Below are 27687 nucleotides of genomic sequence, written 5' to 3' on the forward strand. Positions count from 1 at the left end.
TTCACAAGAAGAACAATCTCGCTATTAGAAGGTATTCTTTGGAGGGGCAGTTGGACACTTCATTCATGCAGCACATTAATTTGAAGGAAAACAAGGGGCTTGAAAGCGCAAGTGTGCATTCCTGTAAGCACCTGTTCGTAGTTCTTTATATCTGCTGCATCTTTTCCCGGTTGCTGCGTGATTGTGGGAAAAGATGTGTTTGACTTTAAGGGGTTGCCAACTGATGCCATAAAGGTGTCTGGTTTGTTTCCTACCACCCAGGGGTCCTGGTGTATTCTGTAGCGTGGTTTTCCTTTTGAATCTAAAATGCTACACAAATATGGGATGCAAATATTTTTACTACCGGTTCTGTGGGCGTGGCTAGGTGGGTGTGGCCATGTGACGGGGTAGGCATGGCTTTTTTTGCAGCAACACACCACCACTCCCCGGCGCTCTATTTTTTTTTTGCCTTCTGGGATGTTTTTGCTCCCAGGAGGTTTATCCTGAAGCCCAGGAGGCAAAAAATGGAGCGTGGGGCCTGGGCAGCGCAGCACCCCCCTGTGCTCCATTTTTTTGCCTCCTGGGCCTCAGGGCAGCCTCCTGGGCAAAGCACTAAGACAGTGAGGGGGATCCCAGAACAGCTGATTGTTGGAACAGCTGATCGTCGGGAGGAAAAAAAGAAAGAAATACCAGTTTGGCTGAACCGGTAGAATACAACCACTATATACAATCCTCTTAAGCACCTTGGTTTGTAACTTATTAGCTTCTAGGTGAGAGTGACTTCCATTGAGTACTAAGTAGAAAAGCAGAACTGTAAAAAAAGAATGGGATTTCTCATATAAGGAGGAGTTTTATGAGGACAAGAATCTCATCTGGGATGGCACCTTGTTTCTAGACTCCTTTATCTTAAGAATCTCACCAGACATTTTGCTCTGTCTCTTTTTAAAGGCCAAGAGCTACTGCTGAGGACTCTGGGGATTGCTTTTACTGATTAATGAGACTCACTCTGGTCTTTTAATGTCCCTGTTATTTGTTATTCAATTACCTTAACTGAGAGCCATCCATGAGCCAAAAGTCAAAACTGAGCTGTCAAACACCCTGTTCTAAGGAAGCAGCTCTTTAAAAGAGGAAGTAAAAAGGGACAAACACAACTACTTTATCGTTCTCTAGGTAAAGTGGATACAGCAGCAAGAAGTTAAAGCAAGAGTGAAAAGGAGAGTCCAACGGAACCACCGTTTTGTTTCGTTCAATGACCCATCTTGGCCTGAAATGTGGTACATGGTAACTATACACTTTGTGTGTGTGTGTGTGTGTGTGTGTGTGTGTGTGTGTGTGCACATATGTGTAAAGAGCAGCTTATTGCCATAGGAAGCTTAAGGTGCCCTAATCTTGGAATGACATCACCAGGAAGTCATTTTATTCTTCAAACTCAATTTTATTTTTACTTTCTTTATTTTGTTTGGCTTTGTTTTATTGTGTTCTCCTTTGTTTGCTTCTTATATGTATACATTTCAATTGTCTTTACAGTGGGTTTGTTGGCTCTTATTGCATTTGAGCCTGCTTGAATGGGTTGTTTAGTGTGGCAGTTAGTTTTGTGGTCATCGACAAGAAAATAATATCATAATATTATTGGAAGGACTTGATAGGACAAAAAAACAGCCGAAACATCTAGTCGACAGGGCAAGCAACCATCATAATGGTATGTGTGCTCAAGTACATGCAGATTTGCAATAAAATTAATAGTTGGGTAAGACAGGCTGAGATCCCTCTTTGGTATAATGAAATGCAAGTTTTATCTACAGTGATTTCAGCTTGCAGGTGAACCATCCTATCTTTGTGGGATGCTAGAAGAAGCAAGCCAGAAGAAGCAAGTTCTACAAATGAGGGTTTCATTCTCTATAGTTATTAAGAGTTTTCATACTATAAAAGGCAAATTAAAAAAGGAAAGAAAGAAGGAAAGAAAGACAGACAAGGAGAAAAATAAGGTTAAAAATATATGAATGATTTCCCATCTTCTAGCCACTTTCATGAGGCCTGTCTCTAGTCTCTGGGTGGTATTAGAGACATATTTTGCGTCTTGAATGGCTGATCTTAGAAATTTGAATTCTACAAATTCTAATGATCCAAAATTGGAGAAGGGGCCCAGCTGGGCAGCATAAAGAAACTGTGCTATGTGCTTGGTTTCAAATAATTTGACGCCTGCAGGTATATAGTGGTAACCTCATGTCTCAAGGACCATATACCAATGGTTCTCAACCTATGTGGTCCACGGACCCCTGGCGGGTCATGATATCATCATAAGTGGTCCACGAAAGCTTGATGCAGTCTGGTGCTTTAAATCTTGAGTTAAATCTTGGTGGTCCATGGCCACAGAAGATATTTACAGGGAGTCTGTAGTGAAGAAAAGGTTGAGAACCACTGCCATATCTATATATATAAAAGCAAAATACCACTCACGCATCATCACAAAATCTCCAGAACCATAAAGCCTACAAACTTGACATTTACCATGTATTGGCTTCTAGGTGCTCACTAAGAAAGGATTTTTTGAAAAGACCATCAGAGCATTAGTATTTTGTATATTATTATTAACATGCTCTGATGCTAAGGAGTTCTACTCCCCCTCCCCACCTGAAAATAAATCTGTTCCAAATATAAAACATAAGCAGAGGAGAGGAGTTTCAGTTTTAGTTTCACAGCACCAAGCAGCTTTAGTACAGAACAGTTGAGCTAAGCCACGCCCAGGCTCCTCCTTGCTCACACAGCAAATACTGTTTCAGTTTCCAAACAGCCCTCAACTCTCTCACACACTGACAGGATGCTAGCCAGATAAATACCTATGCCTGCTGGTAGGCAGAGGCAGAATTCCCCGCCCCCCTATTTTCCTCCCAAAAAACTAAGCCCGACCACATAGTTTCGTAGCAAAGCACGGGTATCGAGCTAGTACAATATACAACCTACCACAAATCTTTTCTAACTAATTATCTATAAGTCCCAATGAGAGAGAGAGAGAGAGAGAGAGAGAGAGAGAGAGAGAGTTTCATTCTCTCTGGTTTCTACCCACCCCTAAACAGCAAGAGAACTTGGAGAGGGAATACATACAGGCAGATTGATACAAGAGCAAACATTCATTCAGGTTTTTGGGTTGTTTTTTTTTGAGTCCTACGCTATGCAGGACATTTGCTGGTGTGAAAACCACCTTGGAAATGGTCAGGGTGTTCCCGAAAGTCTTAAAATAACAGCAAAATAGGTTCTCAGCGATTTGCTTGGTGGATTACCTGAAGCTGAGCAACTGTACTTTGGAGCTTGCTGCAACTCCTGTACACTCTTCAAGGGAAGTTTCACATCTAATGCTTTTACAGTAGCCAATCTTGCCAGCTGATAAGAAAAGGACAATAACTCCAGCCAAGGTTGTTTCTGTGATTTGGGTTGCAGCTAAGGCATCAGGTTTAAATCCGGAAAAAGGACCTGGGTCTGAACCAGTGGTGGGATTCAATTTTTTTTTACTACCGGTTCTGTGAGTGTGTCTTGGTGGGCATGGCTTGGTGGGTGTGGCAGGGGAAGGTTACTGCAAAATCCCCATTCCCTCCCCACCCCACTAACCTACTTTCCAGCTCCATTCTCCTGTGCAGGGCAACCAAAGAAGACCCAGCCGATCAGCTGGGACTCAATGGGAGGCAGAGAAGAGATGGGGTTGGCGGGGCCAATCAGAGGTGGGATTTGCCGGTTCTCCCAATTACTCAAAATGTCCACTACCAGTTCTCCAGAACTAGTTAGAACCTGCTGAATACCACCTCTGGTCTGAACTTTAAAAAGTTCAATCTTGGAAATAAAATGCCCTTTGAAGCATGTTCATGTAACACACCAAAGCAGGGCTTTCCAACCTTGGCAACTTTAAGACTTGTGGACTTCAACTCCCAGAATTTCTCAGCCAGCTTTTCTGGGAGTTGAAGTCCATAAGCTTTGGAGACCCTTGCACCAAAAGATCAATTTACAAAGTTTCCTGCACTTTCCGGCCAGTTTCTGTCCTAAACTGCCTGTAGAAATGAATGGACTTTGTTTGCGACTGCAGTGTTTGCGTCATAACTACCACTTCTGCTTAACAGTTGCCATAAAAAGCTCATAAAATCAGATCAGTCACGTGAGGGCCTCAATTTACAACTGTCAAGACCGATGATGGGAATTCTGAGCTCCATTATAGTCATAAGTCAAGGATCACTGTATAGAAGCTGTATAGAAGCTGTTGAAGGTTATTTCCCCATTCCCAATTGGCTATAGAATAAATAAAATAGAATACTAGAGCTGGAAAGGGACCTTGGAGGTCTTCTAGTCCAACCCTCTGCTTAGGCAGGAAACCCTACACCATTTCAGACAAATGGTTGCCCAATCTCTTCTTAAAAACTTCCAGTGCTGGAGCATTTACAGCTTCTGGAAGCAAGTTGTTCCATTGATTAATTGTTCTAACTGTTAAGAAATTTCTCCTTAGTTCTAAGTTGCTTCTCTCCTTGATTAGTTTCCCCCCATTGCTTCTTGTCCTATCCTCAGGTGCTTTGGAGATATAGTTTTTATCACAGGTTGAGTGCAAAGATAGATGTGGGACACACAAATCTCTCCAAGAAATGGGAAAGGTAGAGGACTTGAGAGTTGCAGCTGAACCAACACAGTTGCTTCTACTGCTTGGGGCAGTGGCTTCCTTTATCTCATCCAAGGCTGGTCCTACCATTTTCAAACTCAGAGTAGCTACTGGAAGCCCGTCATTCTGACTTGAGCATGACAGATACAGGAAGGAAAGCTCACTCACCGCTGTCTCTGTTCTCAGCATTGTGAAGACAACAACAGCGAATGCAGGTCTGAAATGAATGTTCTGGGAGCTTGGCAAAGAGGATACACTGGCAAAGGTGTCGTAGTGACTATCCTGGATGATGGCATAGAGAGGAATCACCCCGATCTTGTACAGAACTATGTAAGTAAAGGTGGGAGCAGTTTGGCACATGTGTTCAGCTGTTGTCTACTTGAACAATACAAGAGAAAGAAGCAGGGAAGTTTGCTATGCTCTAGAATAGAATAGAAAAACAGAGTTGGAAGAGCCTTTGAAGGTCTTCTAGTCCAACCCCCTGCTTAGGCAGGAAACCCTATAGCATTTCAGACAAATGATTATCCGATCTCTTCTTAAAAACTTCCAGTGTTGGAGTATTTACAACTTCTGGAGGCAAGCTGTTCCACTGATTAATTGTTCTAACTGTCAGGAAATTTCTCCTTAGTTCTAGGTTGCTTCTCTCCTTGATTAGTTTCCACACAGGACTTCTTGTCCTGCCTTCACATGCTTTGGGGAATAATTTTACTCCCTCTTCTTTATGGCAGCCCCTGAAATATCGGAAAACTGCTATCATGTCACCCCCATTCCTTCTTTTCATTAAACTAGACATACCCAGTTTCAGCAACTATTCTTTATATGTTTTAGCCTCCAGCTGCCTAATCATCTTTGTTGCTCTTCTCTGCACTCTTTCTAGAGTCTCAACACCTTTTTTACATCGTGGAGACCAAAACTGGATGCAGTATTCTAAGTGTGGCCTTACCAAGGCATGATAAAGTGGTATTAACACTTCACGTGATCTTGATCCTATGACACCAGCTGGCTTTGCGTTATCTCAGCAGAAAAAATCAAGGCAGTTATTCTGGTAGCGAATGAAAATAAATATATGTGTCCTAGGATAGTGTCACAGCATTCAATCTTGAATCGTTCACTGGGACCAAAAGTATATTCTACCAAGCTGTTGGGCTCGTACTGCAGCCCATCATCAGGGATTTTCTCTGCCGCCACAATATTCTGGTAATCCCCATAACAGAAGGAGGAATGGAATAGGGTCTCACTCAGGACCCTGCAAAGGGTCTATAGGTTCCTTCGGTCACCTAGTCTCAGCTGTGTTCCCATAACAAGGGGATGTTAGAACAATTGCTTTAAGAATACCCAAGTTTGGAGTTTTGACCTCTTTTCTTTCTCTATCTTTTTCCCCCCTTGATATTGTATTGTTGTTGTTAGTTGCGAAGTCGTGTCTGACCCATCGCGACCCCATGGACAACGTTCCTCCAGGCCTTCCTGTCCTCTACCATCTTCTGGGGTCCATTTAAGCTCATGCCTACTGCTTCAGTGACTCCATCCAGCCACCTCATTCTCTGCCATCCTCTTCTTCTTCTTCTTTTGCCCTCAATCTTTCCCAGCATTAGGCTCTTCTCCAGTGAGTCCTTCCTTCTCATTAGGTGGCCAAAGTATTTGAGTTTCATCTTCAGGATTTGGCCTTCTAAAAAGGAGTCAGTGTTGATTTCCTCTAGGACTGACCAGTTGGATCGCTTTGCAGTCCATGGGACTCATTGTGTAGAGGGAGGCAATCTTTGGATGCAAAGCAATCAAAAGTGCTTTGGATCTGATACGGGCTCCCCCTGTCTGTACGTTCTTGTTTGAGTTAAGGAAATGGCAACAGGACAGCAATAGAGCACACAACCACTGGTTACCTCTATAATGCATCTGAAACACGTATTTTCCTGAGCTTGGACAGCTGCAAGTCTGGGAAAAGGTGCCATTATTTCAAGGAGCTGATGACTGGCTAAAAGAGAAGGTCCACACCAGCCCCAAAGGACTTAGTTTGCTTTTGATTCCAGCACTACACACCTCTTGTGTTGTTCTTCTAGCTTGGATATTTGAGGGCGGTGAACTTCTCTGAGAGTCTCTTTCAGCTCAAGAAATCAGTTTTCTTTTTACAAACTGCTTTGAACCAATAAATAAACAAGCCAAAGAATGGCTCCTCCTGTTGAATGCAGCAAAGCTTACTTTTAATTAATTCAGTGTAGGCCTTACTTTTAAATAATCCAGTGTAAGTCTGAACAGACCTCAATGCAGAGATGAGAATCCTATAGAAAGCTTCTGAGATCTTTGGAGTTAGAGCAAGGTTATAAGTAGAGCGAGAAAGAGGCTTTACAGAATACAGAATAACTGAGTTGGAAGGGACCTTGGAGATCTTCTAGTCCAACTCCCAGCTCAAGCAGGAGACCATTCCAGACAAATGGCTGTCCAGTCTCTTAAAAACCTCCAGAGATGGAGCACCCACAATTTCTGAAGGCAAGCTGACCCACTGGTTAATTGTTTTCACTTTCATGAAATTTCTCCTTAGTTCTAGGTTAGATCTCATTTGATAAGATTCCTTCCATTGCTCCTTATGTCTTGTTTCCGATTTGTTTTTAGTTGTGCTTTATGTTATTTTTTTCTTCGTTTAGGATCCCCATGCAAGCTATGATGTCAATGGAAATGATGAAGACCCAAGTCCGCGCTATGATCCAAGCAATGAAAATAAGTGTGTTCCATTCCCTACCATTCCCCGTTAAGAATGGAATTGGGCTGCCTTTTACTTTGTGCCTCTGTTTTTGTACTTAGCTAGTGAAGCATTTGCCTATTGGCCTGGAAAACAGCTGGCTACTATGCCCCTACCATGCTTCCTGCCGAAATAACCTGCATTCAAAAGCCTCATTCAAAGGGAGAGTTTTACACGTAAAAGGAAAATTCCAAATTTGGCTAAAGGGTGAGTGGGTGGGAGAATGCAAAGCAGATAGTCTTACATCTGTTTTGCATGGCGTAGCCATGTGGCTCTGTGTGGCTTGCCAAGCTGAAAGTCTTAGCTAATGTGAGATTTTTACAAGGACTGGGTGGGGGGAGGTGGGTGGAATGGAGAAGGGACAAGTAATCAGTTTCAGGTTGCTATTATATTATATATTTTAAGCAAGGATCATTAGCTTTTAGCAGCTGTGAATTGAGCAAGAGATTTCTTTCTTCTCACTGATAGCAGCTCTTGTATGTTGAAGTGTTCCACTAAAGCGTTCATACTCCGTTACTAGAAAAAGATGATGACCCTATTCTTAGGTTTAGGTCCACAGTAATTAGGGAATTGGTTCAGGCACAACCTAGCATTAATTAATGCTAGTTTGTACTGTCTAAGGGCATAAAACTGAACAAAGAAGAAAGATAGCAATTTAGCCCTTAAGAGGCTTGGAGTCTTAAAGTAGACACAAGAAAGAAAGACAGCGTAAGGAACAGAACCAATGGGGCATACAGGGAGTCCTTATTTAATGACCATTTGCAAACTTCCTGAATTTTCAGACAGAAATGCACACAAAAGCGTAGAGTTTTGGGCATCAGTGGGCATATTTAAAATGTGAATTGGGTTCTGGAGAAGGGCTCACCCATACATGTAAAATAACTGCTCTCTGGGCCATAACCACTACAGAATATATATTTAGCAAAATGTGTATGGAGATTCTCAGTTTTCCAGGTCACAGTTGTCCCAAAGGTGCTTTTTCAAAGGCAACTGGACTTTCTTGTTTTTCCTCGAAGAAGTTTCGCTTCTCATCCAAAAAGGTTCAGTTCTGACTCAACAATGAAAGATGGAAGGATTGATATTCCTTGCAGTCATCTGGTCATTACCACTGTTTCTGAGAGTCATTGAGGCCACTTGTAGCTCACTCTCAACAGAAGGGGAGGGATACGATACCACCTATCTCCTGTTTGTAACATAGTCCTTTCAGCAGTTCCAAGAAGACTCTACAGCCATTTGCACTATTCAGGTGTCCTCTGACGGCACAGATGAACCTCCAAGTGGCTTCAAGGATTCTCAGAAAGAGCGTTAAAGATCAGATGACTGCAAGGAATATAAATCCTTCCATCCTCCGCCATTCAGTCAAAAGAAGCGAAACGTCTTCAAGGAAAAACAAAGTCCAGTTACTTTTTGGGAAAGCACCTTTGGGACTCCCTGTTTAGCAGTTCAGTGTCTGCTACTTTCCTGCAAGAAGATGACATAATGGTATGTGGAAAAGACCTTGCAAGAATTGGCAGAGAGGTGTGCCTACTAGTGAGTGGTCAGATAAGAGGGGCATGGCCCTCAGCTGCCTAATGGGTAGAACAAGAAGCTCAGACGGTACCTTGCTTAGTTTTTTGGGCTATAAAAAAAAAGACAGCAGGAGAACTCTATTTTTATACCTCTTAGATTCTTTACAGCAAAGTAGAACTAGCCTCTCTGATCATATTTCTTGGCCTGTAAGGCTGACAGATGCTTCCTCCTAATTTTCCTTTTGTCTTTTTCTGGAGAATGGAGCATAAACTCTACCCATTACATTTATCAAGAAAGTTTACAGGGGTCATTCAAATGTGATTTGCTTTGCAACTTGCTACCTCACTATTTTTTTTAAAAAAAAGTTAAATATATTAAAAAGTTTAGTGGAGCAGGAAACCTGGCAGGTACCAAGGGCATTTACCTGCTTCTGAATGCCTGTGTTCAATCCCTCTCCCTCTCCCTTTCTCCCTCCCTCCCCCTCCTTAGCATTTCTATTTCTTAAAAGCAATTCTGCAGGCGGATCAGCCATTGGAACAATAGTTTTCAGTCAGGGCATCCATCCAAACTATAGTTGAGCCTCATTAACTATAGTTTGGCGTGCAATCAGAAATAAGATGCTACAGTTGCTTAATAAAGTGTAGAGAGACAATTCCCTAGGCTGGATTGGGATGGGGTGGTGTTATTTTGTGTTGAATTCTGCAGCTGCAAATATAGTTCTCCAGAGTTGCGAGTCTCAGCTTGGTATGAATGCTCTCTTTCTAAGATCAGCCTTTCTCTCTTCTAATGATAGTAATCCTCTGAGCACTTCATTAATTGAGAGGATTAATTGTCAAAAAGTTTGACGCACTTTTGAAACTTTTCTGAACACAGGCTGCCACTTTAATGAATACCAGAAGGCAGAAATGTAACTCAATAATTCCCTGGACGTGCGTGTCCTTGATTTTCATAGAGTGCCTTTGCCATCAGAAATTTACTTTACCTCTGCCTAGCTTTATTTATAATACATGCCGTGGTAATGAAAAGTAGCTCTGAATCAGAGTCCAGAGTGGCTTCATTTACCTACCACCCAGAACCCAAACATTGTAGCTCGGCACACCGTGAGAGCCTCAACATAGATGAGCAGGCTGAGCTGGAGGGTGGAGTTAAATATGTCATCAGTTTGGAATCATTATGCAGCCACAAGAGACCCAAAGTGACTCAGAGATATCCGAACAAACAACATTCAGATTAATTTGCATCTCATACAAAGGTATTTAAAGACCTCTATTCTGACAGACAAGCACCACTCAAAACACACTGATGATGTCTCCTCGAATGGTGATGAAACGTTTGCAACCTAATTGCCAAGCTTGGAATTCAAACCAACAACCTAACAAGAGACCCAATGCTCCCCCCACCCCCACCCCCCATGAACTCCACTGATCCTTATTTAGCACCAATTTGACTTGACCGTTGAGTAGACCAAATTCTTGTGTATATGTAGCTGAAAAAAAATCTCCTGAAGTGCTTGTAAATCAATTCCTGTTCCTGGTTTCTGACAGCCAATGTGTCTCTTTGTGTTCTATGAACCAAACCAATTGAGTTAATTTGGCAAACCATGGCAAACATATTTAGTTTCTCTGGAATCCTGATTTTCTGAAAAGTCAGTGGGATGACCCAGGGTGGGATACAAAACAAACACAGTCAGAGAAAACAGGTGAAGCCCCTTTTATTCCTTCACTTTGCTTCCAAGCTCCAAATATTCTTGATGGAAGCCAAAAAAACTCCCACACAAACAGTTACAAGAAGAAGGGAAAAAGTAACACAAACCAGGCAAGATAAGGGCTGGAGGATGTCCACAGATAATACACTGGGAAGGACACCAAACTCAGAGAGGAATATTTCCACGCTTTGTTTCCAGCGTTCACCTGTAAGCAGCTCTGTCCTCTTATTCAGTTGTCACAGCTGCAGCCCATGAAGAGGACCAAGGCCCTCTCCTCCTGAGTAGACCACATCTTTTCCTTATCCTCTCCTACCTGTGTGCCCTAGGATGGAGAGGGGATGGGCCTGGGTCCTCCTCTGACTGCTCAGCCGGCCTCTGCCTTTCCCCAACCTCCTCCCCAACCTTCGGAGCCACACTTCCACTCCCGGTCGGCTGTTCCTCCTCTTCCTCAGAGTCAGTCTCCACCAGGGGCATGACAGTCAGGATCGTAGGATGGATTTTTCATGCATGTATAGAATCCCAAATTAAATGCGTGATTCTTTGCATCTAAAAAGGTAAACATTAAAAGATCTAGGCTAGCTTTCATGCTATCTTCTATAGGCATGGAATTGAATTTTCCATTACATATTAAGAGTGATTTCAAGAGGTGAAGGATTACAGTCTTGAGCTAAATGTGTGTTAGATGCATTATTAAAATCAATAATAATGTCATGTGAATGATGAGCCCATTAAGACAAATCCAGGCTTCTTTTTAAGAGTGTGGGGGACATTTACACAGCCTTAGCATCCTTGAATGAATACGACCCCAATGCCTCCGAGGTGAAATAACAGGCTGTTCCTTTTCCTTCATTCTCCGTCCCAAATAAAGCTTGCAGGGAAGAACAGGAGAAAAACTACTCTGATGGCAACTTTTAGTCGGTTCTCTGTGGCTAAATTTTCTCATTCTCTGTCATTTCTCTCTGTCCCAAAGGTACTTTTTTCAAGAGGCAACTGGACTTTCTGGTTTTTCTTTGAAGACGTTTTGCTTCTCATCCTTCAGCTGAAGAAGTTTCTTGGATGAGAATCGAAACGTCTTCAAAGAAAAACCAGAAAGTCCAGTTGCCTCTTGAAAGCGCTTTGCTTTGCACCATAACATATTCCTCCCTCCCTCTCTCTGTCACCATAGACATCTCTCTTCCTCTCTGTCTCCCTCCCTCCCTCCCCTCTCTCTCTCCTCCCTCCCTCTCCTCTCCTCTCCACCCTCTCTCCCTCCCTCCCTCCCTCCCTCCCTCCCTCTCTTTCCCCATTTTCAATGCATACAAGGTTTCTACTGAATTCTAAAATCTTTTCTGTGAATTCTCTTCCTAGGCATGGCACCCGCTGTGCTGGCGAGGTGGCAGCATCGGCAAACAACTCCAACTGCATTGTGGGTATCGCATACAATGCGAGAATTGGAGGTGAGGAAGAGGGTTCTTACAATATTCATTTATTATTTATGAATTACATTTATTTCCCGCCCATCTCATTTCAAAGTGAATCTGTTGAACTTGAGAGGTACTTTTTTTTTTTTTTTTGCCAGCAGCTGTTCTGTGTAGAAGACTGTTTCATGAAAGCAGTTGAAAACGTAACATTTCAAGGTTTCCCATTACTGTATTTGTCTCACCGTCTGTCTCTTTGACCCTAAATCTTGTCAGAACCAAAGCTCGTTCAGTTAATGCCATTTTGGCTAACCTCTGCTATTTATTTTTTCTGCTATTTATTTTTTACAGTTTTTGCTAAAAACCAGCTTGGAAACATAAATATAGGAATATCCAGTATTTTTTTCTCTGTCTATGCCTCTTCTCTCTTCCCCAATTTTATAACCCACTAGACAATTCCTTCTGCTTCCTCCTATTTTATTTAAGGGGATAAAACTCCAGTGATACCGGTGAATAGCCTACAAGAGGTGAATTGCCATTTTAGAGAGAAAGAAAGTGTCCCTTTCTTTCTATACATCTCTTTTTAGCCTTCAGAAAGGAGCACTATTATTGCTGTTTTATATACTGCGTCAAATCCATGCTTAAACACACAGGTCAAATATCAAATATTTAGTTTGGCTGCCATTCACAAAATCTTACAAAATGCAGTTGATGTCAGATTCCTTCCAGAGAACAGGATGACTGCTTAGGAAGTATTTCTTTATTGTACAAAGGCTATATTGGGTAGCTGATGGGCTCTGAATGGGTGGAAGAAATGCTAAGGAATTATATGTCCAATCATACTTCAAAGGCTTCACCTCTTTTTTCCGCATGGACCCTATGAAGAGAAGTCTTCTCTGCTGCCTTTTCTCACTTGTCCTCATCCTATCTGTTGGAGATTGTAACATGCGCTCTCTGAGCTTGGTGGTTTTCTTGCAGATGTTTCATTACCCACCTAGATAACATCACCAGTGGGATGTTAGAAGGGAATGGGGTGTGCAGGGAGGAGGAGGAGGAGGAGGAGGAGGAGGAGGAGGAGGAGGAGGAGGAGGAGGAGGAGGAGGAGGAGGAGGAGGAGGAGGAGGAGGAGGAGGAGGAGGAGGAGGAGGAGGAGGAGGAGGAAGGGATCCTTGGTGCTCTCTGAGCTTGGTAGTTTTCTTGAAGATGTTTCATTAACCAAACCAAGTAACATTATCCCTAGTAGCAAAAGAACAATCAAGCTCAATGAGCGCCAAGCAGCCCTCATTCCAACCTTGAGCTACAAATAGTCTCCTTTATTGGTACAGTAACATGTTTACATTCTCCACATTCTTTTTCTCCATCTAGATAATTCCACAAGTTAGTCTGGGATTTTCCTCCCGCTAAAGCAGCCCGGATGCTTGGCACAAATCACACATGAATTGGCCCTGTGTTCTTGTTCTTGAAAGTGTCTGTTCTCTGTGGGACAGACTAGTAGGCTTTACCCTGTCCCTGGTGATAGCCGAGGCTCCTCTGCCCCATTGAATAGAAGATAGTTGTGTGCTGCCATTCAGAACTGGCTGGCTTTAGGAGGTTTTACAGCAACTGAAAATTATTTCAGAAGAGCCGTGGTGGTGCAGTGGTTAGAATGAGTATTGCAGGATAATTCTGCTGACTGACAGCAGTTCAATTTTCACCGGCTCAATATTGACTCTGCCTCCCATCCTTCCGAGGTCAGTAAAATGTGGACCCAGATTGTTGGGGTAAACCGCTTAGAGAGGGCTGTAAAAGCACTGTGAAGCAGTATATAAGTCTAAGTGCTATTCCTTCCTTCCTTCCTTCCTTCCTTCCTTCCTTCCTTCCTTCCTTCCTTCCTTCCTTCCTTCCTTCCTTCCTTCCTTCCTTCCTTCCTTCCTTCCTTGTAAAATGGGACAAAACTCACAACAACTGTCCTGCTTAGCAACGGAAATGTTGAGCTCATTTATGGTCATAATTCAACAACTACCTGTATTAATCTCCAAAGCACCTGAAGGCAGAGCAAGAAAGCAAGGAATGGAAATTAAACAAGGAGAGAACCAACCTAGAACTAAGGAAAAATTTCCTGACATTTGGAACAATTAATCAGTGGCATGAATTGCCTCCAGAAATTGTGGGTGCTCCGTCCCTGGAGGTTTTCAAGGAGAAATTGGACAACCCTTTGTCTGAAATGGTATAGAGTTTCCCGTTAGAGCAGGGGATTGGGCTAGAAGATCTCAACGATCCCTTCCAACTCCGTTATTCTGTTAACAGTCATGTTACTCACTTAACAACGCTGGCAGGAAAGGTCACAAAAAAGGGGCAAACCTCACTTAGCAATGGTCTTGCTTAGCAATGGAAATCTTCAGCTCGGTCATAAGTCACGGACTGCCCATCCTAAACTCTGTGTTGTGGTTCATAAACACCAGTGGCTTTAAGCTTAGTCAGATCCAAAATAGGTGTGTCATTGTAGCTTTTTTTTCTTCCTCTTGGAAAGAAATGGGGGGAAGCATTTTTGTTTTCTTTGCTTTCATGGTTTGCCCAAGGGACACCCATTCTGAAATCTCCGGTCTGAGATCCTTCCTCTTCTTCTTCTTTATTGTTAAATTTTTTATTTTATATTTATAGTAATTCCATCTTTCATTTCAACAGTGTGTCGACTGGGTACACATGCCTTGTGTTAACAATTATAATTAATACTTTTCTTACCAATATAACAATAATCATATTTTCTTTACAATCATTATTTCTTCTATCTATTATATTTTTAACAATCTTAACTTATTTCTCTATATATTCATCTACTCCATTTTAACTTGTTTTGTTTTCCAACCATTGATAAAATAAATCCCATACCATGTAATATTACATTTTTTCTTTTTCTTTAATTGCCAGTGTTAATCTATTCATCCCTGCACATTCAAATATTTTCTCAATTTCTTTATCCTCTACCAGTATCTTATGTGATGACCCGGGGCATGGCACAAAAATAATAAAGGCACAAAAGTAGATAAATTCCCTTTCATACCTCCAACTTGGTCCCCAATGTCCAGTTTTCCTAGGCTGAAGATCAAACTCTTCCAAAAACAGTCTACAAAGGGAAGAAATGCAGTCCGAACCCAAAGTACAGATAAATTAGAAATAAAAAAAACCCAGCACAAACCACACTGAAGTAATTGACACAATTACTGGCCAGGATAATAAATTGCAGACTTCCAAAAGACAAAGAAGCACACACAGTTGGGAGGACGCCAAAACCTAGATAAGCCTCAACAAATATCATGCATGCTTTTCTTCCAGCAAGGTGCTGTGTGCAAACGCCCTTCTTATATCCTGTTCTCCTAGCTGCAATTAATGAAAGGGATTTTCTTTTTCCTCTCCCATAAGACACATTGCTCCCTTCTCCATTCCTCCCTGTGTGCCCTAGGATGAAGAGGGGGTGGCCCTGGGTCTTCCTGTGAATGCTCAACTGGACTGTGTCCTTCCCCTGTTTCTTCCACAGCTACTGGAGCCACACTCCCATTCCATGTCAGCTGCTCAATCTCCCCCTCAGAATCAGACTCCAACAAGGGCATGACATCTTACTTTGTATAAGATGTTTTATAGATGGCACTTTGCACCAGCAAAACTGGCAAAGACTTTTAAAGATAAATCAGCCCAAGGCTGGAAGTGCCACCAGACACCTGGAACATATTACCATATGTGGTAGACTTGTGCAGAAGCTAAAAGATATTGGACAAAAATGTACACATGGCTGGAAAAAATGATAAAGCAACACATAGATTTGAAACCTGAAATATTTTTTTATTAGGGATGGTATCTGAAGGTTACAGTAAAGAAAAAACATAATTATTCATGTATTAACAGCAGCTAGAATTGTATTTCCTCAGACCCTTCCTCTTCTGATGTCTTCTGCAAAGAGATGTGCCTTTTGAAGTGGACATCCCCAGAAATATGTGGGTTTTGTAGCTATGGCAAATGAGAGATCCCCTTAGGTTCCTCTATGGATGCCAGCCTACCTTTATCCCACACCCAGCTCTAAGCTCCTTAAAGACTAACAGATTTATGGCGACCTCAGCTGGTGCAGCCGACGGCCCCATTTTGTCTGACTGAGAGCAATGCTTTAAAGTTTAATCTGTGCAAGCTGAGGCTGCCATAAATCTGGGCGTTGTTGAAGGGTTTGTCTTGGCCTGCCTAATCAGGGAATCCCTTGTGGAATTGCTAGGTGTCAAGAGTAACCAAATATTAAAGCCAGCCTTACCTTAACTGACGGAGATCATCCTTGTTTGGGACCGGTGTAGAGAGCCTTTGTCATGCCCCTGTTGGAATCTGATTCCAAGGGAGAGGTTGACAGGCAGTGGGAGTGTGGCTTTGGTGGCTGTGGAAGAAACTGGGGAAGGCAAAGTCCAGCTGGGCAGAGCAGGGGAGAGGTAAAGTAAGGCAGAGGGAATTCGGAGGAAGACCCAAGCTCACCCCCTCTTCATTCTAGGGCATGCAGGGAGGAACGGAGAAGGGAACAATGTGAGTTACGTGGGTTATAGGGGAGAAAAGGGCCCTGATTCCCTTCATTAGCTTCATCTAGGAAAACAGGATTTAAAAAGGGCATTTGGGCACAGCAAAGTTGCTGGAAGCAAACTGTGAATTATTTTGGTTTGTCAAGTCTTCTCTGGGCTCTGATTGCCTCCTAACTGTGTGTGTATTGTTATCTTTTGAAGTCTGCAATTCCTTATCCTGCCCTGTCTCGTTAATTGCTGCAGTTTGTAGTTTGGGTTGGGTTTTATTTATAATTTATATGTACTTTGGGTTCAGACTGAATTTCTTCCCTTTAAAAACTCTTCTTGGGAGAGTTTTTTCTCCAGCCAGTGATAACTGGACATTGGGGGCCAAGTTGGGGGTATTAAAGGGACTTTACCTACTTTTGTGACTTTGTTGCTTTTGTGCCATGCCCCGGGTCATCACAGCCTTCTAGTTCTACGAAGTCCTTAAACTTGTGCCGAAAGAGATTCCCAGGAAACCCAAGTGTTGAGGGCTGGGCTCTGCTTGGTGGTGAGCCCTGTCCATCGCACTCCCAAAGCTCCAAACTCATTTTTTTTTTCAAAAAACAACTTTCTGCCCTTTCATTGACTTCCTGTTTGTGTTGTCTTCTGTTGTTCCTTTTTGCCAAGAGCAGAGTACATTTACCATTCAATAAACACAGAGAGGATACTAATCCATCGTTCCTGTTTTCCCCATCTCTTGAAAGCTGCCAGCCATCAGAAGTTTTTATGGCTTACACTATGGGAAATGGCTAATTTATTCCTTCGCTTTTCCATTTTCTTTTTTAAAACCTTAACTTCTCCCTGATCATCTATCGATTCCGCCGTCAGTTGGGCTGAAAGGTTTGACTGGAATTGTAAGGTCTGCTCTTAAGCTGCTGGGCAGTTCAGGTAATGGCAAATATGTCTGCAAAGGAGGGATTAAAAAAAAGTCAGGATAAGAGTCACAAACAGATAGTCCTCAACTTTTGACAACACTTGGGAGCAGAATTTACGTTCCTAAACAAGGCAGTTCAGTGAGAGGCACTCAATTTTGTGACATTTTTTTTGCCATGGTTGTTAAGTGAATCATTACAGTTGTTAAATGAATCCAGCTTCCTCCATTAATTTTGTTGGAAGGTTGAAATAGCGATGACGTGACCCTGGGATTCTGCAACCATTGTAATTACACACTAGTTGCCAAGCATGTGACCATGGGGATGTTACAACAGTCATTTAGCAATAGCCCTTAGACTTATATACCACTTCACAGTGCTTTACAGCCCTCTCTAAGCGGTTTACGGAGTCAGCCTATTGCCCCCAACAATCCTGTCCTCACTTTTACCCACCTTGGAAGGATGGAAGGCTGAGTCAGCCTTGCACCAGTGAGAATCGGATTGCTGGCAGTCAGCAGAATTAGCCTGCAATACTGCATTCTAACCACTGCGCCACCATGGCTCATGTATGTATGAGGACCAATTATAAATCACTTTTTTCACTGCTGTTGTAACTTTGAACAGTTACTAAATGAACCGTTGTAAGTCAAAGACTACCTATAATTGGGGGTTCCCCTTCTCTACATTTGCTCCCAGAGAACATGTTTCTCCCCTTATATGCCCCTTGCTCAAAAAAGCTAGCTCACAGTGCCCTAACCCCAAACAGGGGTTCTTGCTTTTGGTTCAGCATTTTGTGTGATTTTTAAACTATGATTTATGCAGCAGATTGCCAATCTGAGGACCCAGGAGATTATATGCACTGCATGTATTTATTTATGTATTTATGTATTTATTTATTTATTTGATTTGCCAATCGCTTACAAGATAATAGGTATAAATATAAACATAGTTATGAACACATGAAATGGATACATATTAGAAAAATAAAAGAAACAATAGGACAGGGACATTGGTGCGCTTATGCATGCCCGCTACAGACCTCTTAGGAAAGGGGTGAGATCAATAGTAGACAGTCTAAGGTTAAAGTTTTTGAGGTTTGGGGAAGAAACCACAGAGTCAGGTAGAGTATTCCAGACATTGACCACTCTGTTGTTGAAGTCATATTTCTTGCAATCAAGTTTGATGAGGTTTACCTTGAGTTTGTATCTATTGTTTGCTCTTGTATTGTTATGGTTGAAGCTGAAGTATTCATTGACAGGTAGGACATTGCAATGTATGATTTTATATACTATACTTAGATCAGACCAACGACGGCGTAGCTCTAGGTTTTCTAGGACTAAGACTAGAATTTCAAGTCTGGTGGCATAAGGTATTCTACAATGAGTAGAGGAATGGAGAACTCTTCTTGTGAAATATTTCTGGACTTTCTCAACTGTGTTAATATCAGATACATAATGTGCATTGCAGACTGATCAGCTGTATTCGAGAATTGGTCTAGCAAATGTTTTGTATGCTCTAGTTAGTAGTGTAATATTACCAGAGAAAAAGCTACATAAGATTAGGTTAACAACTCTTAATGCCTTTTTGGCTATGTAGTTATAGTGGGCTTTAGCATTTAGATCATTAGAGATGAGTACTCCAAGGTCCTTGACAGAGTTTGGATCATCAACAAGGTCTTGACTATTCAGCCTGTATTTTATTTTCTGATTTTTTTTTTGCCAATATGTAGGACCGAGAATTTATTTGTTGAGATTTGAAGTTGCCATTTGTTTGACCATTCTGATACATAGTCAAGATCTTTTTGAAGGGTAGCAGTATTGTCTGTGGTGTTGAATAGCTTTACATCATCAGCGAAGAGAATGCAGTTGCTCTTTATATGATCACAGAGGTTATTTATGTAGAGTATGAAAAGAGTTGGTCCTAGAACACTGCCTTGTGGGACACCACTGTTGACAGGTACAGAATTTGATAGGACGCTCCCAATTTTGACCATTTGTTGTCTGACAGGAATGCTTCTATCCAGTTATGCAGGTGTCCAGAGATACCATAAAATTTTAGTTTTAGGAGTAGTTTGTCGTGTACCACTGAATCAACGGCTTTACAGAAGTCTATGTAGATTGCGTCTGTTGCTTTGCCCTAATCAAGTTGTGTAGTCCATATGTTTTTGCACTGTAAGAGTTGCAGATTACAGGATAGTTTTTTTCTGAAACCAAATTGTTTTTTGGAGAGTAGGTTGTTTGTCTCTAAGTGGAGGATAATGGATTGGTTAATAATTGATTCCATGACTTTACAGGTGGTGCAGCATAAAGAGATTGGTCTGTAATTTTCAACTAGACTGCAGTCTCCCTTTTTGAAGATGGGAATGACTGTGGCTTGTGACCATAGTTTTGGCAAGGAGCTGGTCCTGAAAGATTTTTCAAAGATTATACTTAGAGGTTTGGCTATGGCAGTGGATAGCTTTTTTAGGAAGTAGGCACATATTCCGTCCAGTCCAATAGATAGAGATGGTTTTAGATTGTGTAGTACTTTTCCAACATTGTCTTCTGTAAAATTGATATGTATTAGATCATTGTAGTTGTCTGTGGTTTGACTAGGAAATACTGGGCATGATCCATTGCTGTTTACAAATACTGAGCCAAAGAATGTGTTAAAGAGGTTGGCTTTGATGGTGTCATCATTGCAGTCTTTGGCATTTGGTCCTTTCAGGGTGGGATGGACCATGAGTCTTTTAGTTTGTTGTTTCCAAAATTGTAGAAAGTGCAGGTGGAATTGGTGTGTAGAAGGTTTTCCTCTTGTTTAATGTGATAATTGGTGCATTCAGTCTTTATCTGGTAGCATAAATTTTTGTATCGGCTTTTGAAATTGGCAACGTGACCAGATTTGTTTTTCCACTAAAGTGATCTCTTTTTGGATTGAAGCTTCCTTATTGTTATGGGTAATCTGTTTTTTCTGGTTTTGGGAGTTGTTATTGGTACATATAGTTTGATGACTCTTTTGACTTCAAGTAAAAATATGTTGTAATAATCTTCAACAGTATTGCATCCAGTGAATAGAAATTGCCAATCAAGGGATGAGAGATCGTTGTCTATAAGATCATAGTTGCCTTTTTTGAAGTTATAATTGGGGGTCACATCTTTGTGTTGATTTTTGTGTGGACGTATGTTGAGACAAAAGTCAATCATGCTGTGGTCACTGTTGGAAAAGGGTTTTTTAATTTGTATTCCGTAAATTGAATTCAAACTATTGCAGAAGATGAGATCGAGGCAGTTGTTAAGTCTAGTATTGTTGGTTACTAGTTGTTCCAGTCCCAGATTTGTTACAGCATTGTAGAAAGTTGCATGTATGGGTTCAGTTTTACATTTGTTTAGGGTCCAGTTAATGTGAGGTAGATTGAAGTCACCAAGAAAGATAAAAGTGTGTGGGCAGGATGTTGCCCATGTTAGTAGTGAATTTAGCTTGTTTACATGTTCGATGTCATAATCAGGGGCTCTGTAACACAGTAAGAATTGAAATGTGATCCGATGAACATGTTTATTTAATATTAAACACTTACCGTGGTGATGAGTGCGCCATGAAAAGCCAGATTGGGTTGAAATAGTCCCAGGGACAATTTATCTATGTGGCTGCTGAGAATTGACAATAACTTCATAGCACACAATCAATCAATCACTTGCATGAGATAGCTACACTGCCTTGTTACTGTGCTTTTAAACCCAACCAATTAGAATGTCAACAATGGTTCAATAAACCTAGATTTAGTGTGCAATGTAAACATGACCTTTAGATATTGGAGGGCTGTTTTAGAGAAAGTGAAATAAAGAAGATGGGGTGTTTTGAATTTAATCCACCCCCGTGGAAGTGAAAGGAGAAGGAAGAAGCTAATTCTTTCCCTTGTCAGACTTTCCTCTTTACCATCTAAAAAAAAGTTCATTCAGAGAATAAGAATCTAAGAGCTCTAATTAACCATATTTATTAGTTCCAGCACAAGAATTACAGTAACTACTCTGTTTTCAAAGGAGGAATCAAGCTTAATTTAAAAGAGATTTTTGCCTTTTCTGCTGGCAATTTATCAATCAAGGATGCTTCCATGTCCACAACTTTTTGTGTTGATACAAATTGAGAGAAAGTTATGGTTAAGAATCACTGTCTTTTTTTTTTAATTGATAAAGGCAGAGATTCTTAACCGTAACTTTCTCTCAATTCATATTTGCCAGTTTCTTTTGATGGAGGGTTACCATATTGCATTATTGGCTCTGCTCGAAATACCATGGCTGTAGCTAGATAAAAATAGCCTGGAGGAAAACACTTACAAACCAATTCCTCATTCTTGCTGAGAAAGGACCCGTCCTTGAGAGCTGAGCTCAACTGGAAGGAGAAAAGGTCTGTAGAGGTTCTCAGTCCTCCAGATCATGGTTGTCCCAAAGGTGCTTTTTCAGGAGGCAATTGGACTTTCTTGTTTTTTGTTTTTTTTAAGATGCTTTGCTTCTCATCCAAGAAGCTTCTTCAGCTCTGCCTGGATGGTGGGGAATGGAAGGATTTATATTCCTTGCAGACAGCTGGTCATTTTCATCCTTTTAGAGAGTCATTGAGGCCACTTGGAGGTTTATTTGTGTCCTCAGTAATGCTCCTGGTCCCTGTAGTGCAATTTTTCAGTAGGAATGGATTTCCAGAGGAAAAAAATTGCAGACTACAGGAACCAGGAGCACTACTCAGGTTACCCTGAGGACACAGATAAACCTCCAACTGCTTCAACAACCCTCTAAAAGGATGCAAACGACCAGCTGTCTGCAAGGAATATAAATCCTTTCATTCCCCCACCATCCAGTCAGAGCTATTGGATGAGAAGCGAAACGTCTTCAAAAGAAAAATAAGAAAGTCCAGTTGCCTCCAGAAAAAGCACCTTTGGGACCATTGGAAGGAAAGTTAACTAAAATAGGTTTTGCATGATTTTGAGCAGCACGATTAATCATAAATTCAGAAATTTGGTTTCTGGGAGAGACATTATGCTAAAGTTCTATGCAAGTTTTGTTTTGTGAAGCCTAACATTGTAGAATCTCAGTATTGAGGTTCTTTATAACCAGAGGTCTTCTTCTGTAACTGGTCCTTACAAACCTGTGCGCTATTAGCAGACCAAGTATGTGTAATACTATAGTTCTACCTTAACTCAAGTGGAGGATCTAACTTTTCTAAGATCAAAATCCTGTCTCCGCTTCCATTTAGCTTATTTCTTGGTTTCCTGCAAGCTTTTTCACTTTTCCCATTATAGTGAGATCTAGAGCCCTTCATTAAATGAGACATAATCATATCTCCTAAACGCAAACTACGAATTTTGCAACCAGTTGTGTTATTTATTTCTACATGCTTTTATTCCCTAATGAGTGAATGTAGATGCATTTCTGTTTAGTGAGTTGAAACTGCCTTGTATGTTCCTTTTTACCCAACCAATTATCTTCAGAGGAACGTAGAGTCTGGCCTTGAACTTCTAGCAACAATTATAGAAATAAGCCTGCTGCACAATGTTGGTTTGAATTCAGCTCAGGGGACGGTTTTGGGGATTTTTTGCTAAACTGCCTAGATTCATTTTGTACTGTCGGAGGAGGATAATGTTCAAGAGGGTTTATTAAAAAAAACCTGCAATCCACAGTAAAGCTGCAGCTGTAATTAACTTTTCCTCTTGGTCTTTTTTTTTTTTTCTTAAGAAAAAATATGTGCAGAAAGAAAAAATGAAATCTCTTAAAACTAAACAGAGGCCTTTGTACTTAACAATATTAGGCACTATGATTACCGTTGGCTGCCCTTTTCTCCTAAGTGTTGCCACCCATGGTAAGCCTCTTAAACTGTGATAAATAATCAGTTGTTCCTCTTTATAGAAAGAATGAATCAAGCTGCTATAATTTTTTGAGACTGGTTCATGTACATTCATTCATTCATTCATTCATTCATTCATTCATTCATTCATTCATTCATTCAAGGCTAAGCCTTTCCTTTTTGTCAGTTTGGCTGCATTTTTATCTCTATAAAAAAAAAATTAAAAACACCATAAATTCAAGGAGGATTTCTGCCCTGATCCAACAGGCTCAGCTGTTTCCTAGTTCCCATTTCATTTGGAAGAGACCCGGCCAACTTTCTGGTGGACCGTGCCTTATTTGCTTTATTCATTTCCAGGAAAGCCCTGTTTGTTAGCTGCTGGACCGGTGTCCAGACTCATCAGAGGAGAATAATTCACCCTATATATTTCCATAACCAACTTATGCCTCACTGTGCAAATGTTCCATCTGCCTTCGGGCTTGTAATGTATTCTCCTCTCCTGCTTCCTCCATTTTTGTTTATTCTGCAAGGTGTTGCTTGTGGTGGGTGTGCCAGAATTATGCACAAAACAATCCTCTCCTCTCAGAGACAGCTCTGCTCATTAGAGTGCAGCTGTGGATTTGGCCAGAGATGAGTATCCATGGCTTGGTAACCTTCCAGGCACACTGTCTTAACGCTTTGTATCAGAAGCCAATCCTGAAGGTAATACAGAAGCCCCAGCTGGTTGAGGATTCATTCCGATGTGGATTGATTCTGCCCAAAGGGATAGTTCTCTAGGTAATCTCAATGACCAATCCTTTCAAGGAAAGAGAGCCATTCATGCTCCGGGCTGCACTTTGAACAAAAGCCTTGGATTGTTGTCCTTGTCACCTGTACAAAGGGCTATCCCAAACCATTTCTTTTGTCCTTTGTTTTTTTAAAAAAAAAAACCTGGGTGAATTCTCTTTCAGGCATCCGAATGCTAGATGGGGACGTGACAGATGTGGTGGAAGCCAAAGCAATTGGTGCCAAACCAGAATATATCCATGTCTACAGTGCTAGTTGGGGTCCAGATGATGATGGCCGCACGGTGGATGGACCTGGTCCTTTGGCCAAGCAAGCATTTGAACATGGCATTAAAAAGGTAGCCACCCCGTTTTCTCTTCTCACTGGTGGGGGCCTTTATTGCTCTTTTTCAGGTTCTGTTCTCCATTTTGCATCAATGCATGATCTAGTCATAGATATAGTCGTATATCTAAATACATATAAATACATAGGTATATAATATGAATATATAGAAGTATTCCAGTATTTGAGGGGCTGCCACAAAGAAGGGGGGGGGTCAGCTTATTTTCCAAACCACTGGAAGGCAAGACAAGAAACAACGGTTGGAAACTAATCAAGGAGAGAAGCAACCTGGAATTAAGGAGAAACTTTCTAGCAGTGAGGACAATTAACCAGTGGAACAGCTTGCCTCCAGAAGTTGTAGGTGCTTCATCACTGGAGGTTTTCAAGAAAAGACTGGACAGCCATCTATCTGAAATGGTATAGAGTCTCCTGCTTGAGCAGGGGGTTGGACTAAAAGACCTCCAAGGTCCCTTCCAGCTCTTGATTGATTTATTTTAACCTTCTTAGAACCAGAACTAGATATCCCACAATCTCCTTTGTTTCTTTTCTGCAGTTTTGAACGCAGACGTAGAATCCAAATGTGTTGCTCCTTTTTTTGTCTGTGGCTCCTCTATTCAATTTTCTGCAACCAGATGTGTTTAGCCACAACTCTTATTTTTGGCATGAGCCCTCAAAAATAGGCCAAGAGGAGGAACAGGGACTGGAAGTATTCCAAAAATATTCTTTATTGTCGTATGGTAGAATGATGGAGTCTTGAAAGCCTGTCCAAATTTGTCTTTGTCCCATTTTATCAAATGGAGGCAGGGTTTTCTTGTGTTTCTTTCTCAGCCTCTTCTCTTTCTCTATGTAATTTTGAAAGTCTCTCTTAAGTTCATCCCTTCCCTATCCCACGGGTCAACTCTCCTGTTCCTTTAGTGCTGTAAAGGAAGTGACATGTCTTCCCACTCATGCTTCACTCATGCTTCCTGTTTCCCTAACCTTCAAATGAATGACTATCTAGAACTAAAATCTATGAGTTTTCTGCAATCTGTTCTGAATTTGGAATGTGGTCTGTCTTTAGGATGAGACCAGGATAACTCTAGTGAAGGGTTGGGTGGAGGATCCAGTTTCACCTACAACTTCTCAGTCTTCCAAGATCTATATTGCTTTATACACACAAACATATGCCATACTGCTCCATCAAAAGAAATTTGCACTAATGCTTATGGGATGAAGGCTTGAGATGAGGTAGTCTTTGACTTGCAATTCATTTAGTGACTGTTGAAAGTTACAATGGCATTGAAAAATGTGACTTACCACCGTTTTTCACACTTACAACCCAGTGGTGGGATTCAAATTTTTTTTACTTCCGGTTCTGTGGGCATGGCTTGGTGGGTGTGGCAAGGGAAGGATACTGTAAAATCCCCATTTCCTCCCCACTCCTGGGGGAAGGTTACTGCAAAATCCCAATCCCTCCCCACCCCACTAACCTGCTTTCCAGTTCCATTCTCCTGTGCAGGGCAACCAAAGGAGACCCAGCCAATCAGCTGGGACTCAGGAGGCAGAGAATAGATGGCAGTCAGAGGTGGTATTTGCCAGTTCTCCAAACTGTTCAAAATTTCCACTACTGGTTCTCCAGAACTGATCAGAACCTACTGAATCCCACCTCTGTTACAACCGTTGCAGCATCCCCCATGGTCATGTGACCAAAGTTCAGATGCTTGGCAAGTGGTTCATATTTATGATGGTTGCTGGAGTGTCCCGGGGTCATGTGATCAGCTTTTGCGACCTTCTGATGAACAAAATCAATGGGGAATCTGGAGTCACTTAACAACTGTGTGGCTAACTTAACAAATGCAATGATTCACTTAACAATTCTGGCAAGAAAAGTTGCAAAATGGAATTTTTCTGCAATTTCACACATATTTCACTTAGCGACATAAATTTTGGGCTCAATTGTGGCCATAACTCGAGGACTTCCTGTAATGTCTCCAAACATTCCCTTTGAAAGGTAAAACCCCTTTGCAAAATGCTTTATGTTTGGTCATATGTATTTTTCCACCATGGTGAATATGGTGGGAATTTACACAAGTTATTTCCTGAGAATAAAACTGGGCAGGCGCTTCTTTTTGGAGGTTACATTCAATGAACATTGTTCATAATGGGTAGAGATTTAGTCTTTTAAGTAAAGTGTCAATTATCTTTCCAACCCTGCCTAGGGTCGTAGAGGACGGGGTTCTATTTTTGTCTGGGCTTCTGGAAATGGTGGCCGAGAAGGGGACCATTGTTCCTGTGATGGGTACACCAACAGCGTCTACACCATCTCTGTTAGCAGCACCACTGAGAATGGGAACAAGCCGTGGTATTTGGAGGAGTGCGCCTCCACCCTTGCCACAACTTATAGCAGCGGGGCTTTCTACGAGCGGCAGATTGTAAGTAAATAGAGTAAAACTTTGAAGCAGCAGAACTTTGCTCGGCTTCTGTTTGGCAAAGCTATGCAGGCTCCTGCTTGTAACGAATGAAACTTTGCATTGTTTATGCGACATAATTGAGGCCCTTGAACTCTTGAGCTGGAGAAGACACCTGCGAGTCCCTTGGACTGCAAGGTGATCCAACCGGTCAGTCCTAGAGGAGATCAACCCTCAGATCCTTAAGATGAAACTCAAAGACTTTGGCCACCTCATGAGAAGGAAGGACTCACTGGAGAAGAGCCTAATGCTGGGAAAGATTGAGGGCAAAAGAAGAAGAAGAAGAGGATGGCAGAGAATGAGGAGGCTGGATGGAGTCACTGAAGCAGTAGGTGTGAGCTTAAATGGACTCCGGAGGATGGTAGAGGACAGGAAGGCCTGGACGAATGTTTTCCATGGGGTCGTAATGGATCAGACACGACTTTGCAACTAACAACAAAAATGTGGGCTGTCCAAATAGAAAAAGCTTCTGCATGGGCGTTTGGTAGATCTTCCAGCCAGTGAATGACTACAGAAGCAATACAGAGCACCTTGATCAGTTAAATTGCATACCTGCCACACCCAAACATCACTAGTAGCATTGCCTTTGCTGTGGGAAGCCAAAATTCAGTGAAAATATTTTACACAAGATTATGGAGTCACCATGCTTCCCAGATTCCATAAACTGCTTAAAGATAATTCATTTTATTTTATTACTCAGGTCCAAGTTAGACAGTTCTCCTTGTTGAAAGTTAGATCACAGAGGAAAGGACTAGCTCTGATTTTTTATCTCAACATTTTTATTCACGTTGGAGATCCATGCACGTTGGAGATCCATGCACGTTGGAGATCCAGTCCTACTAAACCTCTTGTTTGGAAGAGGTTATAGCAATTCAGATAATCTCATTTGCCCCATTTTTTTTTAAAAAAAAGAATGAATGAAAAGACCTACTGTTGGAAGCCAAAGACC

General features: G+C 41.6%; 1 protein-coding gene across 2 annotated transcripts in view; it reads left to right on the plus strand.

Annotated features, from left to right (window-relative positions):
- The window catches only part of PCSK6 (proprotein convertase subtilisin/kexin type 6), a 123788-nt gene that overhangs the window by 41492 nt on the left and 54609 nt on the right, over nt 1-27687 (plus strand). For both annotated transcript variants that reach the window (XM_026673061.2, XM_087972791.1), the window contains 6 exons: nt 1150-1260; nt 4799-4942; nt 7249-7325; nt 11905-11993; nt 24135-24307; nt 26490-26702. In XM_026673061.2, the coding sequence (XP_026528846.2) occupies nt 1150-1260; nt 4799-4942; nt 7249-7325; nt 11905-11993; nt 24135-24307; nt 26490-26702 (807 nt within the window). The remainder of the gene's footprint in view (nt 1-1149; nt 1261-4798; nt 4943-7248; nt 7326-11904; nt 11994-24134; nt 24308-26489; nt 26703-27687) is intronic.

Source organism: Notechis scutatus, chromosome 11 (assembly GCF_049901735.1).
Source record: "Notechis scutatus isolate UNSWTSFEM ecotype Mainland chromosome 11, rNotScu1.2, whole genome shotgun sequence".
NCBI classification, from domain to species: Eukaryota; Metazoa; Chordata; class Lepidosauria; order Squamata; family Elapidae; genus Notechis; species Notechis scutatus.